Source organism: Zootoca vivipara, chromosome 16 (genome assembly GCF_965207765.1).
Source record: "Zootoca vivipara chromosome 16, rZooViv2.hap1.1, whole genome shotgun sequence".
In the NCBI taxonomy this organism is placed as follows: Eukaryota; Metazoa; Chordata; class Lepidosauria; order Squamata; family Lacertidae; genus Zootoca; species Zootoca vivipara.
This window is the reverse complement of record NC_142599.1, coordinates 26,661,113-26,677,274: the sequence shown is the minus strand read 5'-3', so window position 1 is coordinate 26,677,274 and position 16,162 is coordinate 26,661,113. Positions and strand designations below refer to the sequence as shown.

Sequence of the window (16,162 nt, the reverse complement as noted above, 5' to 3'; positions counted from 1 at the left end):
ACTCTTAAGTGGTATGGTGCTGCTTTAAATTTATACTGCAGATGGGGGCAGGGTGCATATGTGTGTGAGTATGTGTGTGCATATGTGTGTGTGTGTGTGTGTGTGAGAGAGAGAGAGAGAGAGAGAGAGAGAGAGAGAGAGAGAGGTCGGGGGATACACAAGCATGCATGCAATTTGATCATTCGCACAGTCTCCTTAAAAGGGGCATATTTTCATGTGCGACTTTACAGGCCCGTGAGAATTACTGAAGCCATCCTGAAAGTGCAGGCAAAAGCAGGTCAAAAATACTTGAAGCTTAGGCAACCTTTAAGTAAGCCGGTTCAGTAAGGCTGCACCTGCAAAGTTGATTCATCTAACCATTTTAAGCACAAGGCTGTGTTTGCTGCTAAGGAAACTGCAAACGTAAAAGGTTTTAACTGAAAGAACTGATAGTTTGCGTGTGGAAGTCCCAATTAGACAATCTGAAGGCCCCTTGGTTCATTCTGTGTTCCAAACCAATGAGGACTCTTATATGGCTTCTGATCATTTCTATATAGTAATACTAAATGGTAAGTTGTGGGGTGGTGTATGTTGCACAAGGAATAATTGGGAATCTATAGCAGTCACTGAACAATCATTGGGAAGACGCTGGTAGATGTTAAATATGAGTGTGGGGTGCTCAATATTTCTGTGGGGTTTTGCTGATTGGAAAGAGGTGCTTCCCGTGTGTCTTAAAATTAATAATAAAAGTGCAGCTTTATAATGGTGTGATTTGGAAACATCTTCCTCCCTCACCAGCTAAGGAAACAGCAGTACTGTTTGGCTCAGTACTGGCTTCCTTGGATTGACTTTTGCCTGACTCTTGGAGAGCTATTGCCAGTCCAGGAGTAGCCTGCCTGGTGCCCTCTGGAGTCTGCAGAGACAAAGCCTTGTAGAACAAAGTAGTCTTCCCGGCACATTTAAAGTCAGCGGGCATCAGCTTGGCTGCTATGAGAACAGGATGCTGGATTTGATAGGCCATTGGCCTGATCTGGCAGGCTCTTCTTCCATAGAAAATGTGGCACCGCTGAAAATGCCTTGTCCCCACACCAATCTGATCCAAGAGCAGACTACTCTGAAGGAGAAGTTTTCTACTCTCCCTTTTCTTTTGGGCCCTCGGAAGCAAAGCAACTTTTGAGAAGCGTGGCAGAAAGGAAGTTGAGGCAGGTGGTGTACTAAATTGTGTACTAAATCTCCTCCTCCACCATCCCTACTCGTAGGGAGTGATTTTCTTTTCTGTGAAGGTGCCAGCTACTGCTTTTCATCACCTCTGGAGGGGAATTGCATTTTCCAGTCTGCAGTCCTTGTTTAATTATCTAAGTTCCTTGTTTTTAATTTTAACAATCTGTTTGTCTTGTCCAAGACGATGTTTCTGAGTCGGAAGAGAGCGTCTCTAGCAGTAAATCCTGCAGGAACGAGCGTTCTCTCCAGGAGAAGCTGGAGATCATCACCAACGAGGGGTTGCTGCCGACTGTCAAAGTATTTCTAGACTGGCTGAGAACCAACACTGATCTCATCATCATGTGTGCACAGGTAGGGAAGGGTAATGGGGGAGAATCCCACTCACATGACTTCTTAAGCTTACCCTCTGGGCTGGTGAATGAGCCTCTATCTTGTTCACTCAACCATTGCAGTTTCCAGTCTGTATAAAGCAGTTTGCCACTAACTGCTAAAAGTAGAAGTAACTGATAAAAGCAGTGGGTCCCAAAGTGGGTGGTACCAGCCCTGGTGGGGCGGTGGTATTACCGGGGTGTGTGTGTATGTGCGCGCATGCACAGGCACGCTAAGAGGCAAGGGGGCGCTGGAGGTGTAAATGACCTACAGTTCTGATATTTATCAGATAAATCGGAGGAAAAAGGATGGGATTTCAAGTAGTCCTCAAACTAATGTGAGGGTGACAGACCCATGCCTTCAAATACACACTTCATGTAACCCTTGTGATTTAAAGTAGCAAGGGAAGCTGTGAACCCTTCCCTCCCAGGTAATTTTCTCCCAGCTGAGCTCTATTCCACCATCAAAGCCAAGCTGGGGAAGAAAGGGACTGTGGGTGGGTGGGGGAGGTTGAGTGTTTCAGTGCCCTATTCTTGCCCCACTGCTACCTTAAATCTACACACACACACACACACACACACACACACACACACAGACACCCTCTTGCACTTTATTTCGAGGGCAGACCTTCATGGGCCCCCTGCTCTCAGCTGTAGTAAAATGGGCATCCCATTTTATCCTTGCGCTGACTTTGTGTGGTAGGTTAGGCTGGGAGGTGGTAGCAGCTGGCCAGTCTGAGCAAGGGCTTGAACCTGGATCTCTGGCCCAAGTCCTAATATTCACCACATGCTCTGCTTGCATTTGTTTGTGGTGCTTTCCCCCTCCTCCAGAGTTCTCAGAGTTTATGGAACAGACTTTCTGTCCTTCTGAACCTGCTTCCTTCAGCTGGAGACCTTCAGGACTCAGGTAACTTTCAGAAGAAATTTCCTTTTCTTATGTCCCCCCACCCCCAACACTCGAACTTCAACTTCATGTGCAGTTCAGGCACTCTTGCTAGTTTCCTGGGTCTTTTTCCTGCTTGACACCTAGTTTTCCTGCTGTTTTTAAATGGGGAGAGATGGTGGGAAGTCTAGTCACACAGAGCGACTTCTTTGAACCTGGAACCTTCAGTTTGCAGTCTCCACCATCTCTTGGTGAGCCATGGAATGTCGCTTGTTGGAAACCCTTGGAGGCCTACTGTCCCAATCTGCATAGACAATACCTGAGCTTGGTAGACTTCTTACGTTCTTCTGGAATTCCATTGCTTAGTTCCAGAAGAAAATGAGAAGTCTACCAAGCTCGTATGCTATGCAATGGAGTAAACACAAAGCCTCTTTCTGTGGGAGCAGCTTCCCCCAGTTCCATCTTCAAGGCCACACTTGCTTACCTGATGGTGGCTTGTCTGGATTCAGAGAGGGAAGCTTCTGCTGAGGTCTTCTGTATGCCTCATGAAAAGAATGAGAATCGTAGAATCGTAGAGTTGGAAGGGATCTCAAGGGGTATCTAACTCAGCGTCCTTCAATGCACAAATAACAGGTGCAGAGTCCCTGGCAGATGCCCCCACCCCCAACCTCTGTTCAAAAACCTTCAATGATGGAGAGTCCACCAGCTCCCAAGGCTGTCCGTTCCACCATTGAATAGCACTTACTGTCAGAGCTGGTCATGATATGGAAATGTAACGAGCCACTTTACACAGAGTCAAGTTACTCATCTAGCCCAGGGGTCCCCAAACTACGGCCCCCGGGCCGGATGCGGCCCAATCGGCCTTCCAATCCGGCCCGCGACGACTCCCGCCGCCCGCTGCCGCCGCCCGCTCTCACGGCGCGCGGCGCAGCGACGATCTAAAAAATCGGCAAAAAATCGCCGAAAATCCTTTGTGCGCATGCGTATGGGCCTCTCCCGACCCGGAAGAGGTCATTTCTGGTGCACTTCCGGGTCGGGGGAGGCCCATACGCATGCGCACAAGCGATTTTTGGCGATTTTTTTCCCGCCCGTGTGCGTGTGCGCATGCGCACGGGCGCGCACTCCCCCGCCCTCCGGCCCGCTGCGCGCGCACTCCCCTGCCCTCCGGCCCACCGCGCGGTCGGCGCGGCGGGCACCGGCCCGCCGCGCAGAAAGTCTGGGGACCCCTGATCTAGCCTAATGCTGTCTACCTTGACTGGCAACAGCCTCTGCATGTGTGTTTGTTTCCCATCACTACCTGGAGGAGATTCTGGGGGTCGAGCTGGGAAACCTCCTACATGCAGAACATTTGGTCTTCCACTGAGCTGCAGCCCGATTCTGCCAAGGAGACACAAGCATCCCAGGCCGGGAGCATCTTCCCCCTTTGGGCTTCCTGCCGACTCCCGTATGTGGCAGAGTCGGAGCTGGCACCACGGGGAGTTGTGGAAGTCCCAGTTTTAGACTAGACGTGCCCTTGAGGACTAGTGTTTTGTGTGGCTTTCTAGTTGGTCCTTCTGCCCCTGTGACCCAGAAATATCAAGCCGCCGTTCTGTCCCCTCCCCTCCCCACTGCTGATGCGCAGGGCTGTTCCTCTGCAACGAGGTGAAGAGCATGCTGCCTGGGTGTGAGCTGCCAGACTTGCCTGCCTGCCTGCTGCTCCCAGAGGACATGGCCCTCCGCAACCTTCCCCCGCTGAAGAACGCACACAAGAGGTTCAACTTCGAGCAAGACAGGCCTCTCCTTGCAGAAGTGGAGGAGGTAAGAGGCTGGCTTTGGTGCTGGTTTTCAGAAGTCATGGGAGGCTTCTGGACTGGGGGGAAGCAAGGAGCGTGAGGGCAAGTAGAACCTTTGCTCCACTACTTCAGGGGTGGGGAACCTCTAGCTCGCAGGCTAGTCCTGTCCCACCAAAGGGGCCCAGTTTGGTGTGCGAGGCTATTTTCCAAAACCACACCCACCTGTCAATCAGCAGGTGTCGCTGGGTGGGGTTTGATCCTTCTGGCCTAGGAGCCCTTTGCAGGGAACAGGGCTGAACGTTCCCTTTGATCCTTTGCAGCGAGAGGTCAGCCAGCTTGGCCCATCCTTTGCCCTCCCAAGTCCCAGCTGTTCCTGTAGGCTTGCAGGTGTTCAGGAGGGGAGCTTTTGCTTTGCTTTAGTGTCAGCCTCAAGTGGATGCGCTCCCTGCCCTTCCCACCCACCGGGTCCTCCTCTTTCTTCATTACAGTCCGTGGTTCGCATCTGTTGCATCCGGAGTTTTGGACACTTCATCACCCACCTGCAAGGCAGCATCCTGCAGTTCAACCCGGAGGTTGGGATCTTCATCAGCATCGCTCAGTCGGAGCAGGACGGCTTGCTCCAGCAGGCCCAGGCCCAGTTCCGCATGGTGAGCTTTTCCAGGGTGGGCTGGGGGGAATCGTGGGTCAGAACAAACATGCTCCAGTGAAGAGCAAGGCTTGATGGTCATACAGGGACCCCGGTCTCTTGCATTCCCTGCCTTGTCACATGCCTGTGCATTGCACAACTTCCCATTTTGAGACTCTTCTCTTCCATATGTGAGTTTCTGCCACCAGTGAAGCCTGAGAAAATATCAGAAAATGCATGGGAAGCATCTGATGAAAGTTTCAGGGGCGATGTGGAAGTGAGTGGCTGAGAAAAAGACTTGTACTAGCCAAGTTTCTAGTCCTCCGCTTAGCACTTTCTTTGCCCATAAAAACAAATGTCTAGGGAAAGTGTGAAAATACTTGACAGTGTTATTTCTGTGGCTATCAGCAAAAAAGAGGAGTCCTTTAGACTCTTTGCAGTCTAAATTTCAACTAGGGAGGGATATCTAGGGAGAGAATTCAGAGTGTGCAATTTTATACTGTTTATATTGTATTGCATATTTAGGCTTTTGTGACCTTACAATATATTTATTTCTTATATTTATATGCCACCACCTCCAAGGAGCTCAAGGGGCTGTACGGGGTTCTCCCCCTGCTCCCTATTTTATCCTCAAAACAATCCCTGTGAGGTAGGTTAGGCTGGGAGGCAGTGACTGGCCCAAGATCCACTCAGTGAGCACCATGGCCGAGTGGGAATTTGAACCCAGGTCATCATCCCAACACCCCCTAACCATCTCACCACCCTGGTTTTAGGCTGCCATGGATAGTGAAATGAAGTGGAGGAACCATTCCAGAGTTCTGGAATGGAACCATAGGTGCAAAGGCAGTTTGACGTGCATCGTTCCCTTTGCTCTCCCCCCTAGGCTGCTGAGGAAGCTCGCCGGAACAGGCTCATGAGAGACATGGCTCAGCTTCGGCTGCAGGTACGATGATGGACAGTGCATGGACCATGGAGGGAGAGGAAGGGCCAGAGCATATGCTTTATACACATCGTTCAGTCCCTGATTTATCCTGTTAAAAGATGATCTTGAGCAGTTTGTGTTGAGAAATATTTCCTGCCTGAGACTCTGGATTCTTGCTGGAGCCAGTTCTGTGAAATCTTGCCACAAACTGAGTCAAACCATACAAATCCCGGTACAGTCATGTCCTTTTCAGAGTCTCTAGCAGAGAAGAGTCTTTTTCCCAGCTTCGCTATCTGGAGTTGTGTAGGGTTGAACCTGCACCCTGCTACATAAAACCTTTTGTACTCTGCTGGACGGACTGGTCATCTGACAACACAGGGTGGGCCACTGAGAACACTCCTTAACGGATTTGGTGTTTTTGCTCAGAGCTTCTTCCCTAAAGGCTCCTGCTTCCTTCTCTCTTTCCCCAGCTGGAGGTGTCGCAGCTGGAAGGGAGCCTCCAGCAGCCCAAAGCACAGTGTGTGATGTCCCCCTACCTGGTCCCCGACACCCAGGCTCTCTGCCAGCACCTCTGCACCATCAGGCAGCTGGCTGCCAGTGGAAGGTTTATTGTGATCATCCCACGGACAGGTAAGTGGCCCCTCCCGCCACAGGGCTGGTATCCTGAGCAGGACAACTGCTGTTGCCAGGTAGTGAAAGGGTTGATTGCCCGGGGGGGGGGGTGAGTGAGTGAGCAGTGGGATTACCGGGGTGTGTGCTAAGAGGCAGGTGGGCAGCTGTATCACCAGTGCAGGTTCATCTACTTGACTTAATTAAACTAACCAGTTTTAATTGGAGCTTTAATAAGGTTGCGGTTGTTACCTATTTACTGTGTGTTTCTTAGCGGGTTGTGCAAACTGCTGTTCTGAACAATGCTTTTTATAGGGTAGTGGGCACTGGGGGTGAACTTGTGGAACCAAGGGGGCAGTGACCAGAAAAAGTTGGGAACCACTGCCTTAAGGGAAGCAGAAGATGTAACCACCTTGTTTTTCTTCGATCCTTAGTCATTGATGGCTTAGACTTCCTGAAGAAAGAGAATGCGGGAGCTCGTGACAGCATCCGCTATTTAGAGGCAGAATTTAAAAAGGGAAACAGGTAAGTTGAGCCCCCTGGTCAACAGTATTCCTTTTCATTGTACATTGGAACAGGTAATGAAGAACATTGTTTAAGAAGCAGCCTCTATTGGGATGTCTCGTTAGCTTGTATTTTACACATACACCCTGATCAGGCTGCAGTTCTCATACGTAAAACAGCTGTTTGGGTCCTGCCCCCGAATGTGAATTGCATTTCCATCCCTTTCCCAGTTTAGGTGTGCAGGCATTTGAACTTTGTTTTTAATAATAATAAATATTTATTTTGTTTCTTTTGATTTCTGCTCCACCCTTTAGGTCAAGTCTTTGTAAGTCAGCTTACCATAAAACTTAAATGCAGTACAACAGTGGAATAAACACCATACAGTAAAAAAAACAGCTTCTGATAAAATAGCAGTAGAGGGACCTGCAGGAGAACCAGTACAAGATATTGTAGGGTCTCAAGCAAGGGGTTCAAGCAGAGTTCTCCAAGGACGGATCCCACAACTGTGGGGCCACCACTGCCAGTGGGAGCCTTTTAACTTTGATGAAGCTTTTGGGGGAGCTGGGTTCAAGTTCTCTCTCAGCTTGTTCTTGGTCATTGAGCAAATCACCTGGCTTCTCTCACCTGCAAAACACAGACACTGCTTAGCAGGGTTATTGGGATAAATATGCATAAATGTGCTGCAAATTACTTTGGCAGTTTCAGCTGTGCTGCAGAAGTAGCCTGATCAGCATTGCACTCATGCGCACATCCACCCAATGTGTGATCTTCTGTCTCCCAGGTACATCCGCTGCCAGAAAGAAGTTGGGAAAAGCTTTGAGAGGCATAAACTGAAGAGGCAAGATCTAGATGCTTGGTAAGGATTTGCTTCAACCTGCATCAATTTTTAAGCAAAGCTGCATTCACAAGCAGAGAGCTGTTTTTACTAAGCCAAATGGTGACACTGTTTTCTCTCTTTTGCCTCAATACTAATATAACAGGAACCTCTATAAGATACTGGATAGTTGCAAACAACTGACAACCTCTCAAGGGGGCAGTGAAGATGACTCCAGTGGGATGGTGACCATCCTCACAGGCTTCCAGCTGGATGACCCAAGCAAGCTTTCTGCGCCCATGAAGGTGAGTGCGGTCTGAAACCAAACTTTTCCAGCTTTGTGATGATATTTTGACGGGGTATGGAATACTTTTTTAAAAAGCAGTGTTGTCTATTGAGAGAGAGAGAGAGAGAGAGAGAGAGAGAGAGAGAGAGAGAGAGTGTACCACTCACAAAAACAAAATGTATACCTGCAGAACTCATTGCCACATGATGAGCGCAAAGTACTGGTTGAAAGTAACTGGGGACATGGTGGGATAGGCTTGCAGTTGGTTAATCTGCCAGGAGGCAAGGTTCCATTTTTGCTATTTAATTGTTGCTGGCAGCAAGTGAGCAATTTCACCATCATGCTCTGCCTGTGATTTTCCCAGGATTCAGCTGCCCAGATACTATTGGAAGACAGAATTTGGGGCTAGAAAGGCCTAAGATTCAGGGTGGGGAGGATGGTTACATCCATGGGTAGCTAAGAGTTTACTGGGAAGGATACAAAGAGCAGTACCTCCCCTCCAGGGCCTTATTGCATTTGGATCCCAACTTCCTTGTTCTTTCCCCAGTCTGCGATCCAGGCGGCAGCCAACGCCAGTGTCGAGATAAAGAACGTTCTGGAATTCTACAAGCAGTGGAAGGAAATGGGCTGAGGGGAGAGAAGCCGCTGGGTTGGTTGAAGCTCTGTCTCCCCGTCTTTGGACGCACAGCGTTGGAACGAAAGAAGTCAAAACCACAGGCGATATTTGGACATGAAGCAGCTGCCGCCGTGGCAATCCATGAAAAACAAGCAGCTGGGCGTGTGCACGAAACACCACCCCACATCCACAACCCCGCCATCCCCTCCCTCCCCATCTCACCAAACAGGCGGAGTCTGTGGCAGACCACGCAGCCGCTTGGGGAAGAGAGACGGATCTCGGCCGGATGGAGGAGAGGTGGTCTCCTTTTCTCCCAGCTGATGGGGGCGGGTGTGAGCGGTGGGTGGGAGGGGCTCCATTCATCTCCAAAAAGCTTGCTTGGTTTCTCGTCTCTAGGATCCTTCAGGCAGCTTGTCGCCTACGCTTGAAACAAAAAACACAACATTTGTGACTTTTTGCCACCGGATCCACACTGCGAAAGAGCCGGTGATCCTGAGAGAGGGGATCAGGATTTGCAGGAAGCTCTTTCAGAATCTGGTGATGGGGAGGAGGACATTTTGCTCCCTTCCCCCCCCCCATTTCCGCCCACCCCATTGTGTTTTTCTTTTTTTATGCTTAGTGAACACCCCTCTTTGGTTTTTTCCTCCCCCCCTTGTCACTCTCCCCATTCCCCCCAAAACCGGGAGGGTTCTTCACCCTTGAGTGTTTGAAAGATGTCAAGGTAGCAGGGGAACAGTGATCCTGTCTCAGCAAAGCAAAACAGCTCTCTATAAGAAGCTTCCGAATGAAAACATTATTTATTTCCTTGTGGGTGGGGGTGGGAAGAGTTAGCTGTGAAAAGGAAACAGTGGGCCTCATCCCCCTCCCTTCCTGCACCGTCTACTCTGCCTGTCCAAAAACCGCACCATCTTCCCACGCCTTGCTTTTCTTGCATTTTGTGAGTGGTGTCATAGACCATCTTGCGCTGCTTGAGCCAGGGAGGAAGCAAACCCCACATTACAGCTCTCCTCTTTCATTCCCTGGGGTTAAACGACTGCATGGGTGCTGTTCCACCTTCCTCCCCTTTCTATCCCCCTGTTCACCAGACAACAGGTAACTAGAAAATGGTGGCCCTTCTACTGGAGTTGCTTTCGGCTTCTTGGTTTGCCCTGAAAAACAAACAGACCCTATTTTCTGTGGCTCCTTGTTGCTTTTGTAGGAGGGATGAAGGCCTAGCTCTTGTGCAGAGTTTTTGGAGAGGAGTGAAGGGGGGCTTTGCAGGAGAAGCAGGAAACATGACAGTATCCCTTTGCCACAGAGGGCCATGGGGCCTTCCTTCCCCCAATATTCTCTGCCTCCTCTGAAATACCATAAACCAGGAAGGGTTAATTAAGGTCTGACTGTTGAGGTTCCGGAATGGGTTCTCTACACCTGACTCCCTTCCGCATTTGCCAGTGTTTTATGTTGAGCCTGCCAAAGGGGCACTGTTGGAAAGATGCAGGTAGTGGCAAACCATTTATTCTTGAAGCTAGCTTTTTCTTAAGGGGGCTGGGGGAAGCCACCTCAGGGCCTAATAAGCTTTTGCCCTATACACCTCTCAAGTCTTCCCTCCCCCCCAGGCCTGGTTTTGACACCCTCTGGGAAGGGAAGATACTGGAAGGGCTTGGAAGCAGTTTCCTGTGAGGGCTTCCTTCTACATTCCACTTCCCTTCCAATAGGAAATAGGTGAGTTGCCAGCCAGGCCTCCCCCACCAACCTTTCCTCACTCTTGTTTTCTCTGAAAGGGAGAGCCAGGTGTGGTTTCCTCCTAGGCAGCGATGCCTCTGGTGGCTTGGTGGGCCATCCAGTGCCGCCATCTTGGATGGTTTTCTGCGGGTTCTGTATTTGGCCCTCGCCTCCTGCTTCTCTCGATCTCTTCTTAATCACGTTGTGTTTCTTAAGCTTTTGAGTTTTCCATTAAGGTTGGGGTTTGGCCCCCAAACATTCGAACATTTTATGCTGTTCCCAGGCGTCCTTCTCCCCACCCCTAACAAGGCATCCAGGATTAAATTCTTCGCTGCTTCCATTACGCTCCTACCTTTGGCAGGAAGGCGACAGCACAGCCGCCACCCTTTGGAAACCATAGATTAGATTTCTCTGGCTTGGCACGTGCTTTGTAATTTTTAAGCCATCCTAGCACTCTCAAAATAGCAACCAAACACGAGTCCAATCATCTGCTTCCAAGAGGATACACTGAAAACAAAGGTTTTTGTTTTGCTCACTTGATCCTTCTTGATTTTGCTTTGGGTTTTGTTTTTTAAGGGATTCTGGGCTGTTCTGCTCGAAATGGCGAAGCAGACGGCAGGGGGAGAGAGAGAAAAGCCACTTCATTTTCTGTTTGAGCTTCCATGATACAAACTGGGCCGAGGAGAGGAGAGGAAGGTACACAAGAGCATGTGCAGACTTCAGAAATACCAGCAAACTAGACCACTTTGTAGTTGTGAGGGGCGAGTTTTAGCCTTGGTGGAGGAGGCAGTGGAATCAAGAAATGGAGTTGTTACCTGAGTGATATGACTCGACATAAAATGGGGATTTTTAAAAGGAAGAGTGTGTGCAGTTCTGCAAGCTGAGTGCAGCCCCCCAGCAGTGTAAGGTACTTTTTGCAGCACTGAAGTCCTCTTTGTACCTTGAGAAACAAGTAAATAAGGATTCTCTGAGGGTTTGGCTGTGGGAAGAATCCTGCCCTTCTGAAGTTCAGGCAGTTGAATGCTCCTCTCCCGCAGGGCATAGTTTGGCAGAGCCTCTCTTTGCCCCTTGCTCCTCCTGCAGCTGGGGAAGGTGCAGGTGGACCTTTTGTGAATTGAGCAGGGATTTTACAGAAATGGTGAGCTGGACTGTCAGAGCAAATAGGTATTGGAGGATTTGAAGGAGTATCGGACGAGGTCTAAATGGCCCACCAAAACTCTTGAAAGAGCTTCCAAAAAAAGTACTTCTGTACATTTTCTGCAGTGTGTGTGTGTGTGTGTGTGTGTGTGTGTGTGTGTGTGTGTGTGTATGTGTATGCTGTTTGTTGGGCCACTGTTTTGGAGAAGTTAAAAATTAGATTACAAATTATAAATGAACCCCCCAAAAAGCACTTTTTTTGGGGGGGATTAATAGTTAACTCTTGCCAAGGATGTCCAGGCTGATCTAAAGAAAATGAAAAGGTGGGGATTTCAAGCCTGGAGCCTTGTTTCTTTTGGAAGCAGGGTTTGGTGTGGAAATTTATCATCATTATTATATTACTATTGCTGTTGAGGAAACATATCCTGCCAAATTTGCAACCACCTCTGTCGGCACCCTACCTGGCTTCCAACAGCAGCCCCCGTGGCCTTCAGCTTTGAAATCCAACCTGTTTACCCATCAAACATTCAGCAGCAGATGCTGATTTTTTTTTGGGGGGGGGAGGCCTTTGTTTTCCTCGTGGATGGAGGAGTAAAGGGATTTTGAAACAGCTTGTTTGGGCTACACTGTCAGTATCGCACCCACCTTTAGACCATCTCTGCAGTGTAGCCTAACTCCTAGTAAGCAGTAAAGCATTCTGGTTGGATTTTCTCTCTTTTTAAAAAAGTTCCCTCTTTCCGTCCTCACTTGTTGGGAGTCTGTGACTGGCTTGTCGGAAGGAAGAAGGGATGGTAAATGTGTAAGGTCTCATTTGTACTCGCAAGGCCCAACAACTCTGGCTAAGCAGGAAGAGAGAAACCATGTGGGAAATCCATCTTAACATTTTATGGGTTCCCAGAAATTGGGGTTTATGCTGCTCATCCACCCAAGTAAACCTGATCTTTTGGGCTGTCATCAGAAGCCTCTGTGTGTGTGTGTGTGTGTGTGTGTGTGTGTGTGTGTGTGTGTGTGTGTGTTTCACGTGGGACATTAGCCATGGGTGGAAACATGGGTTTGAATTCTGTAGATGCCCTTGTAGGCTGTGCCAAATAGCCCTCCAGTTCTTTTCTTCCTGCTTCCATCGCTTAACTCTGTTCCTTAAATGTTGTGTGTGTGTGTGTGTGTTCTCTGCATCTAGAAAGGGAGAAAAAAATTCAGCCGAGATTCTCTGGCTGGGAAAACTGGTGGCAGGAGAGAAATTGGGGGGGGGGAGCTGCCGCTGATGCCAGTTTGCGCACCAGAGCTGGCTGCTTCCAAAGACTTGGACTACAGCAGAAACGGTGTGGGGTGTGGCCCAAACTGCAGCTTCTCTGAAAAGCGTGGGGAGTTCAAAAGTCGGTGGGAGGGAGAGGCGTGTTACGAGATCTGCAGTCCTAAAGGTGGCCAGGAGCCATATCTGAGCATCCATCTAAAGCTCTTCTCAGTATGAGTTGGGCAGGAGGAGGAAGAGATGTGAACTTACTGGCCCCTGACTTACTGGTATGCGGCCCTCCACTATGTAAGATTGGAACACATCGACTGGCTTAATAAAAATGCAAGATGTTTGTAAATCTTCATCCATGGTCACTTGTGTTTATTGGGGAGGAGGGATTGGTCTACACTTCTTTTCCTGCCGTGCTGTGTTCCATTGAGGTGGGGGAGGCCACCAGCGGTCCACACAACCCACGCCCTAACTTGGGTCAACTGAGCAAAGATGCCAAGCCAGGGGCCTTGGATGTTGAACTATGGAACTCCCTCCCACAGGAGGCAGAGATGGCCACCAACTTGCATGACTTTAAAAGAGGATTGTACTACAGTACTTCATGGAGGAGAGGGCTATCGATAGCCGTAATGGTTATGCTGTGCCTCCACAGATAGAGGCAGCAGTGCTTCTGAATGCCAGTTGCTAGAAGCCTGAGGAGGGGCGGTGGCTCTTGTGCTTGGGTCCTCCTTGCAGGTTTCCCTTTGGGGTATCTGCTCGGCCACTTGAGAGAAGGATGCTAGACTAGGTGGGACATTGGCTTGACCCAGCAGGTTCTTATGTTCTTATGGCTTCCAACTCTTCCCTGTATTCTGGTTTGCTGGCGTCTCTTTTGAGCCTTCATGTGGTCTGAGTTATAGGGGATGTGATTGGGGCAAAGGTGGGCGGGGGGAACCCCTTGATTTCCTCCGACCTCTCCCACCTCTCTACAAAGAGAGTTCTTTCTCCAGTTGAGCAATTATTCTGAAACGAGCAGGGCGTACCCAAGAGAGTTTGCCCACGCCCAGCTTTTTTTAAAAAAGAAGCTCTCATGAGTTCAAATTGCCCATCCATAGGAAGGCTGCTTGTGGCATCTGCGCAATTCACTGATCTTGACTCCTGCCCCAACCCTATAGTAGGGGTGGATAGGACTTTAAAATCCCTGAAAATGTAGATGTGCAACATAATTAGGTTTCCACCAAAGTGGAACTCCCATGGGGCTTAAAAACAAACCACTGCTCTAAGGCATGCTGTGTCCCTGTGCAAGATGCAACTTCCTCTTTAAGGCACGGGGGTGTGCCAAGTTTCTGTGGCGTCCAGATAGCCTTCTGCACTTGCGCATGTGCAGCCTGTGTTGCTTTTGAGGGGCAGATCATCCTTACTCGAAACATGTTTGCGTGTAACTGAAATGGACCTGCAACTTTAATTTGGGAAGTTTTAGCAGAAACAGCTCTAGCACTTAGGCTTGCTGAGCTCAACCAAGACCAGGTCTGGAGCCCGGTGGCGCTTCCAAGTTAGGCATGACTTGAACACTATTTCAGTGGGACTTGGCCCTAGCTAACGCCTGCTAGATCATAGGGTTTTTTTGTGCCATTATGCTAATCCTTGCTGTGTCGGTTACTCTGGCTTTGCGACCTCTTCATCTGGCCCAACCTTGGCCAGCTTAATTCTCTCCAGATGTTTTGGGCTACAACTCACATCAGTCTCAGCCAGCACTATGCCTGTCACTTGGAAAAAGGGGGATGTGTCGGGTAGCTTCTCTCCCATAAGCTCTGCTGGTTGCACTTCAAGAGCATAGGAGGAGCCTGGCTGCTGGGTCAACCCAATGGGAGCTCATCTAGTCCAGCATCCTGTTCTCACAGTGGCCAATCAGGGGCCCCTTCTGGGAACCCCACAAGCAGGACCTGAGCCCCAGAACCCTCCCTCCCTCATGTTTTCAGAAGCATTTCCTGCCTTCAGCTGTGGAGGCAGAACAGAGTCGCCGCTAGTAGCCATCCTTCGCCTTCTCCCTGAACTTGCCAGATCCTCTTTTAAAGTCATCTAGGTTGCTGGCCATTACTGTGTCCTGTGGCAGAGAGGTCTATAGGTTATGTGCTGTGTGAAGAATTCCTTTTATCCATCCTGAACTTTCCAACATTCTGCTTCATTGGATGTCCACGAGCTGTGTTCATAGCAAAAAAAAAACAAAAAACCTCTATCCACCTTCTCCTTGACATCCATTATTTTATAAACATCTAACATGTTGCCTCTTCCTTGCCGTTTCTCTAAATTTAAAAATCCCAACGCTTGGGTCACTTTTCCTCTTGCAAGATTTTGCTCCGAAGCCTGCCTTTTTACAATGAGCTCTCTCAGCGCTGAGCTCCACATCTTGCTGCGATGCCCTTAAATCACTTACTTAGCCTCTGTGCCCACTGCAGAATGCCACAGCCGTCTCCCCAGTCAACTGACCCAGATCACACAACAATAGCAGAAAGAGGCTTTTGTGTTACATCTTCCAGCCTCCTTCGAAGGGAGCTGGTTGTGAATTCTGGGTCAGGGCTACGTTCCACAGACATTTTGTTCAGTGCGCAATTTTTTTTAAAAAAGGGATTTCTTCTCCCACCCCTTTAAAAATCCTTAATTGCCCCTACAGCAGAAATGTGAAGCCGGTCTCACCCTCTTGAGTCCCCGAGATGAGTTGCAATATTAGAACACACATTAAAAACAGTGCAAAGCAACTTGTTGGCATCCATGTGCCTCGACAGACAGTGGAGTGCACCTCCAGGGGGGAAGTCAAACCGCTCCATTAGCAGCACCAAAATGAGGGTGCAAGCCTGGGCAGTGTGCAGGGTGGTCCTGGACTGCCCAGACGACAAGGACACCCACCCCCCGTGCCTTGCTTATGTGGTCCAAAGGAAAGAGCAGTACTCCCAGGGACCCCCACTGCACTGGCTAGGAGTAATAATAATAACAATTTTTAATTACAATTTCAATTACATAATATGGGACATTTTGGATTGGAGAGTTCCAGTCCCCAGTTACGCCTGCCTTATTTCACTGGGAATTGTCTCTCAAAATTCAAAAATTTGGAAGCAGAAATTTTGGGTGCAAAAGGCTCTCAGCTTGACACCTGGCTTTGTAACTCTGGGACCTCCCGAAATGCTCTCTCTAACCCCCCTCCCCAAAACCTAACCCTGAAAACGAATGTCCTCAAGGAACCTGCTGTGGCTTGCATCTCTGCCCCCCCCCTCCAGCTGCAGATCCCCTGTTTAGAAAGACACGTTCGGTTTCTGCCTTGAAGGAGAGAGGAATAATGAGAGCTCTTTTGTTGCATTTCTGGCTCCTGATGGTGGTGGCTTCTGCGAAGAGAGAGAGAGAGGCCCATTTCTTCCCCTTCCGCCCATAAACTCCAGCCAACGGGGAGGGCGGCCTGGCACTCCGCCACCAGAACTGGCAAGGAATGTAGCTTAGGAAAGAAGACTGCG

At 49.4% G+C, this 16,162-nt stretch overlaps 1 protein-coding gene across 1 annotated transcript in view; it reads left to right on the top strand.

Moving 5' to 3' along the window:
* SMG5 (SMG5 nonsense mediated mRNA decay factor) overlaps positions 1–13,035 on the top strand; it is a 33,704-nt gene extending 20,669 nt beyond the window's left edge. The window contains exons 13-22 of the mRNA XM_035097785.3: positions 1,382–1,551; positions 2,400–2,475; positions 4,073–4,248; positions 4,712–4,870; positions 5,732–5,791; positions 6,241–6,400; positions 6,814–6,904; positions 7,665–7,739; positions 7,864–8,002; positions 8,531–13,035. Of these exons, the coding sequence (XP_034953676.3) occupies positions 1,382–1,551; positions 2,400–2,475; positions 4,073–4,248; positions 4,712–4,870; positions 5,732–5,791; positions 6,241–6,400; positions 6,814–6,904; positions 7,665–7,739; positions 7,864–8,002; positions 8,531–8,614 (1,190 nt within the window). The 3' untranslated portion in view covers positions 8,615–13,035. The remainder of the gene's footprint in view (positions 1–1,381; positions 1,552–2,399; positions 2,476–4,072; positions 4,249–4,711; positions 4,871–5,731; positions 5,792–6,240; positions 6,401–6,813; positions 6,905–7,664; positions 7,740–7,863; positions 8,003–8,530) is intronic.
* Positions 13,036–16,162: the final 3,127 nt, after the last annotated feature.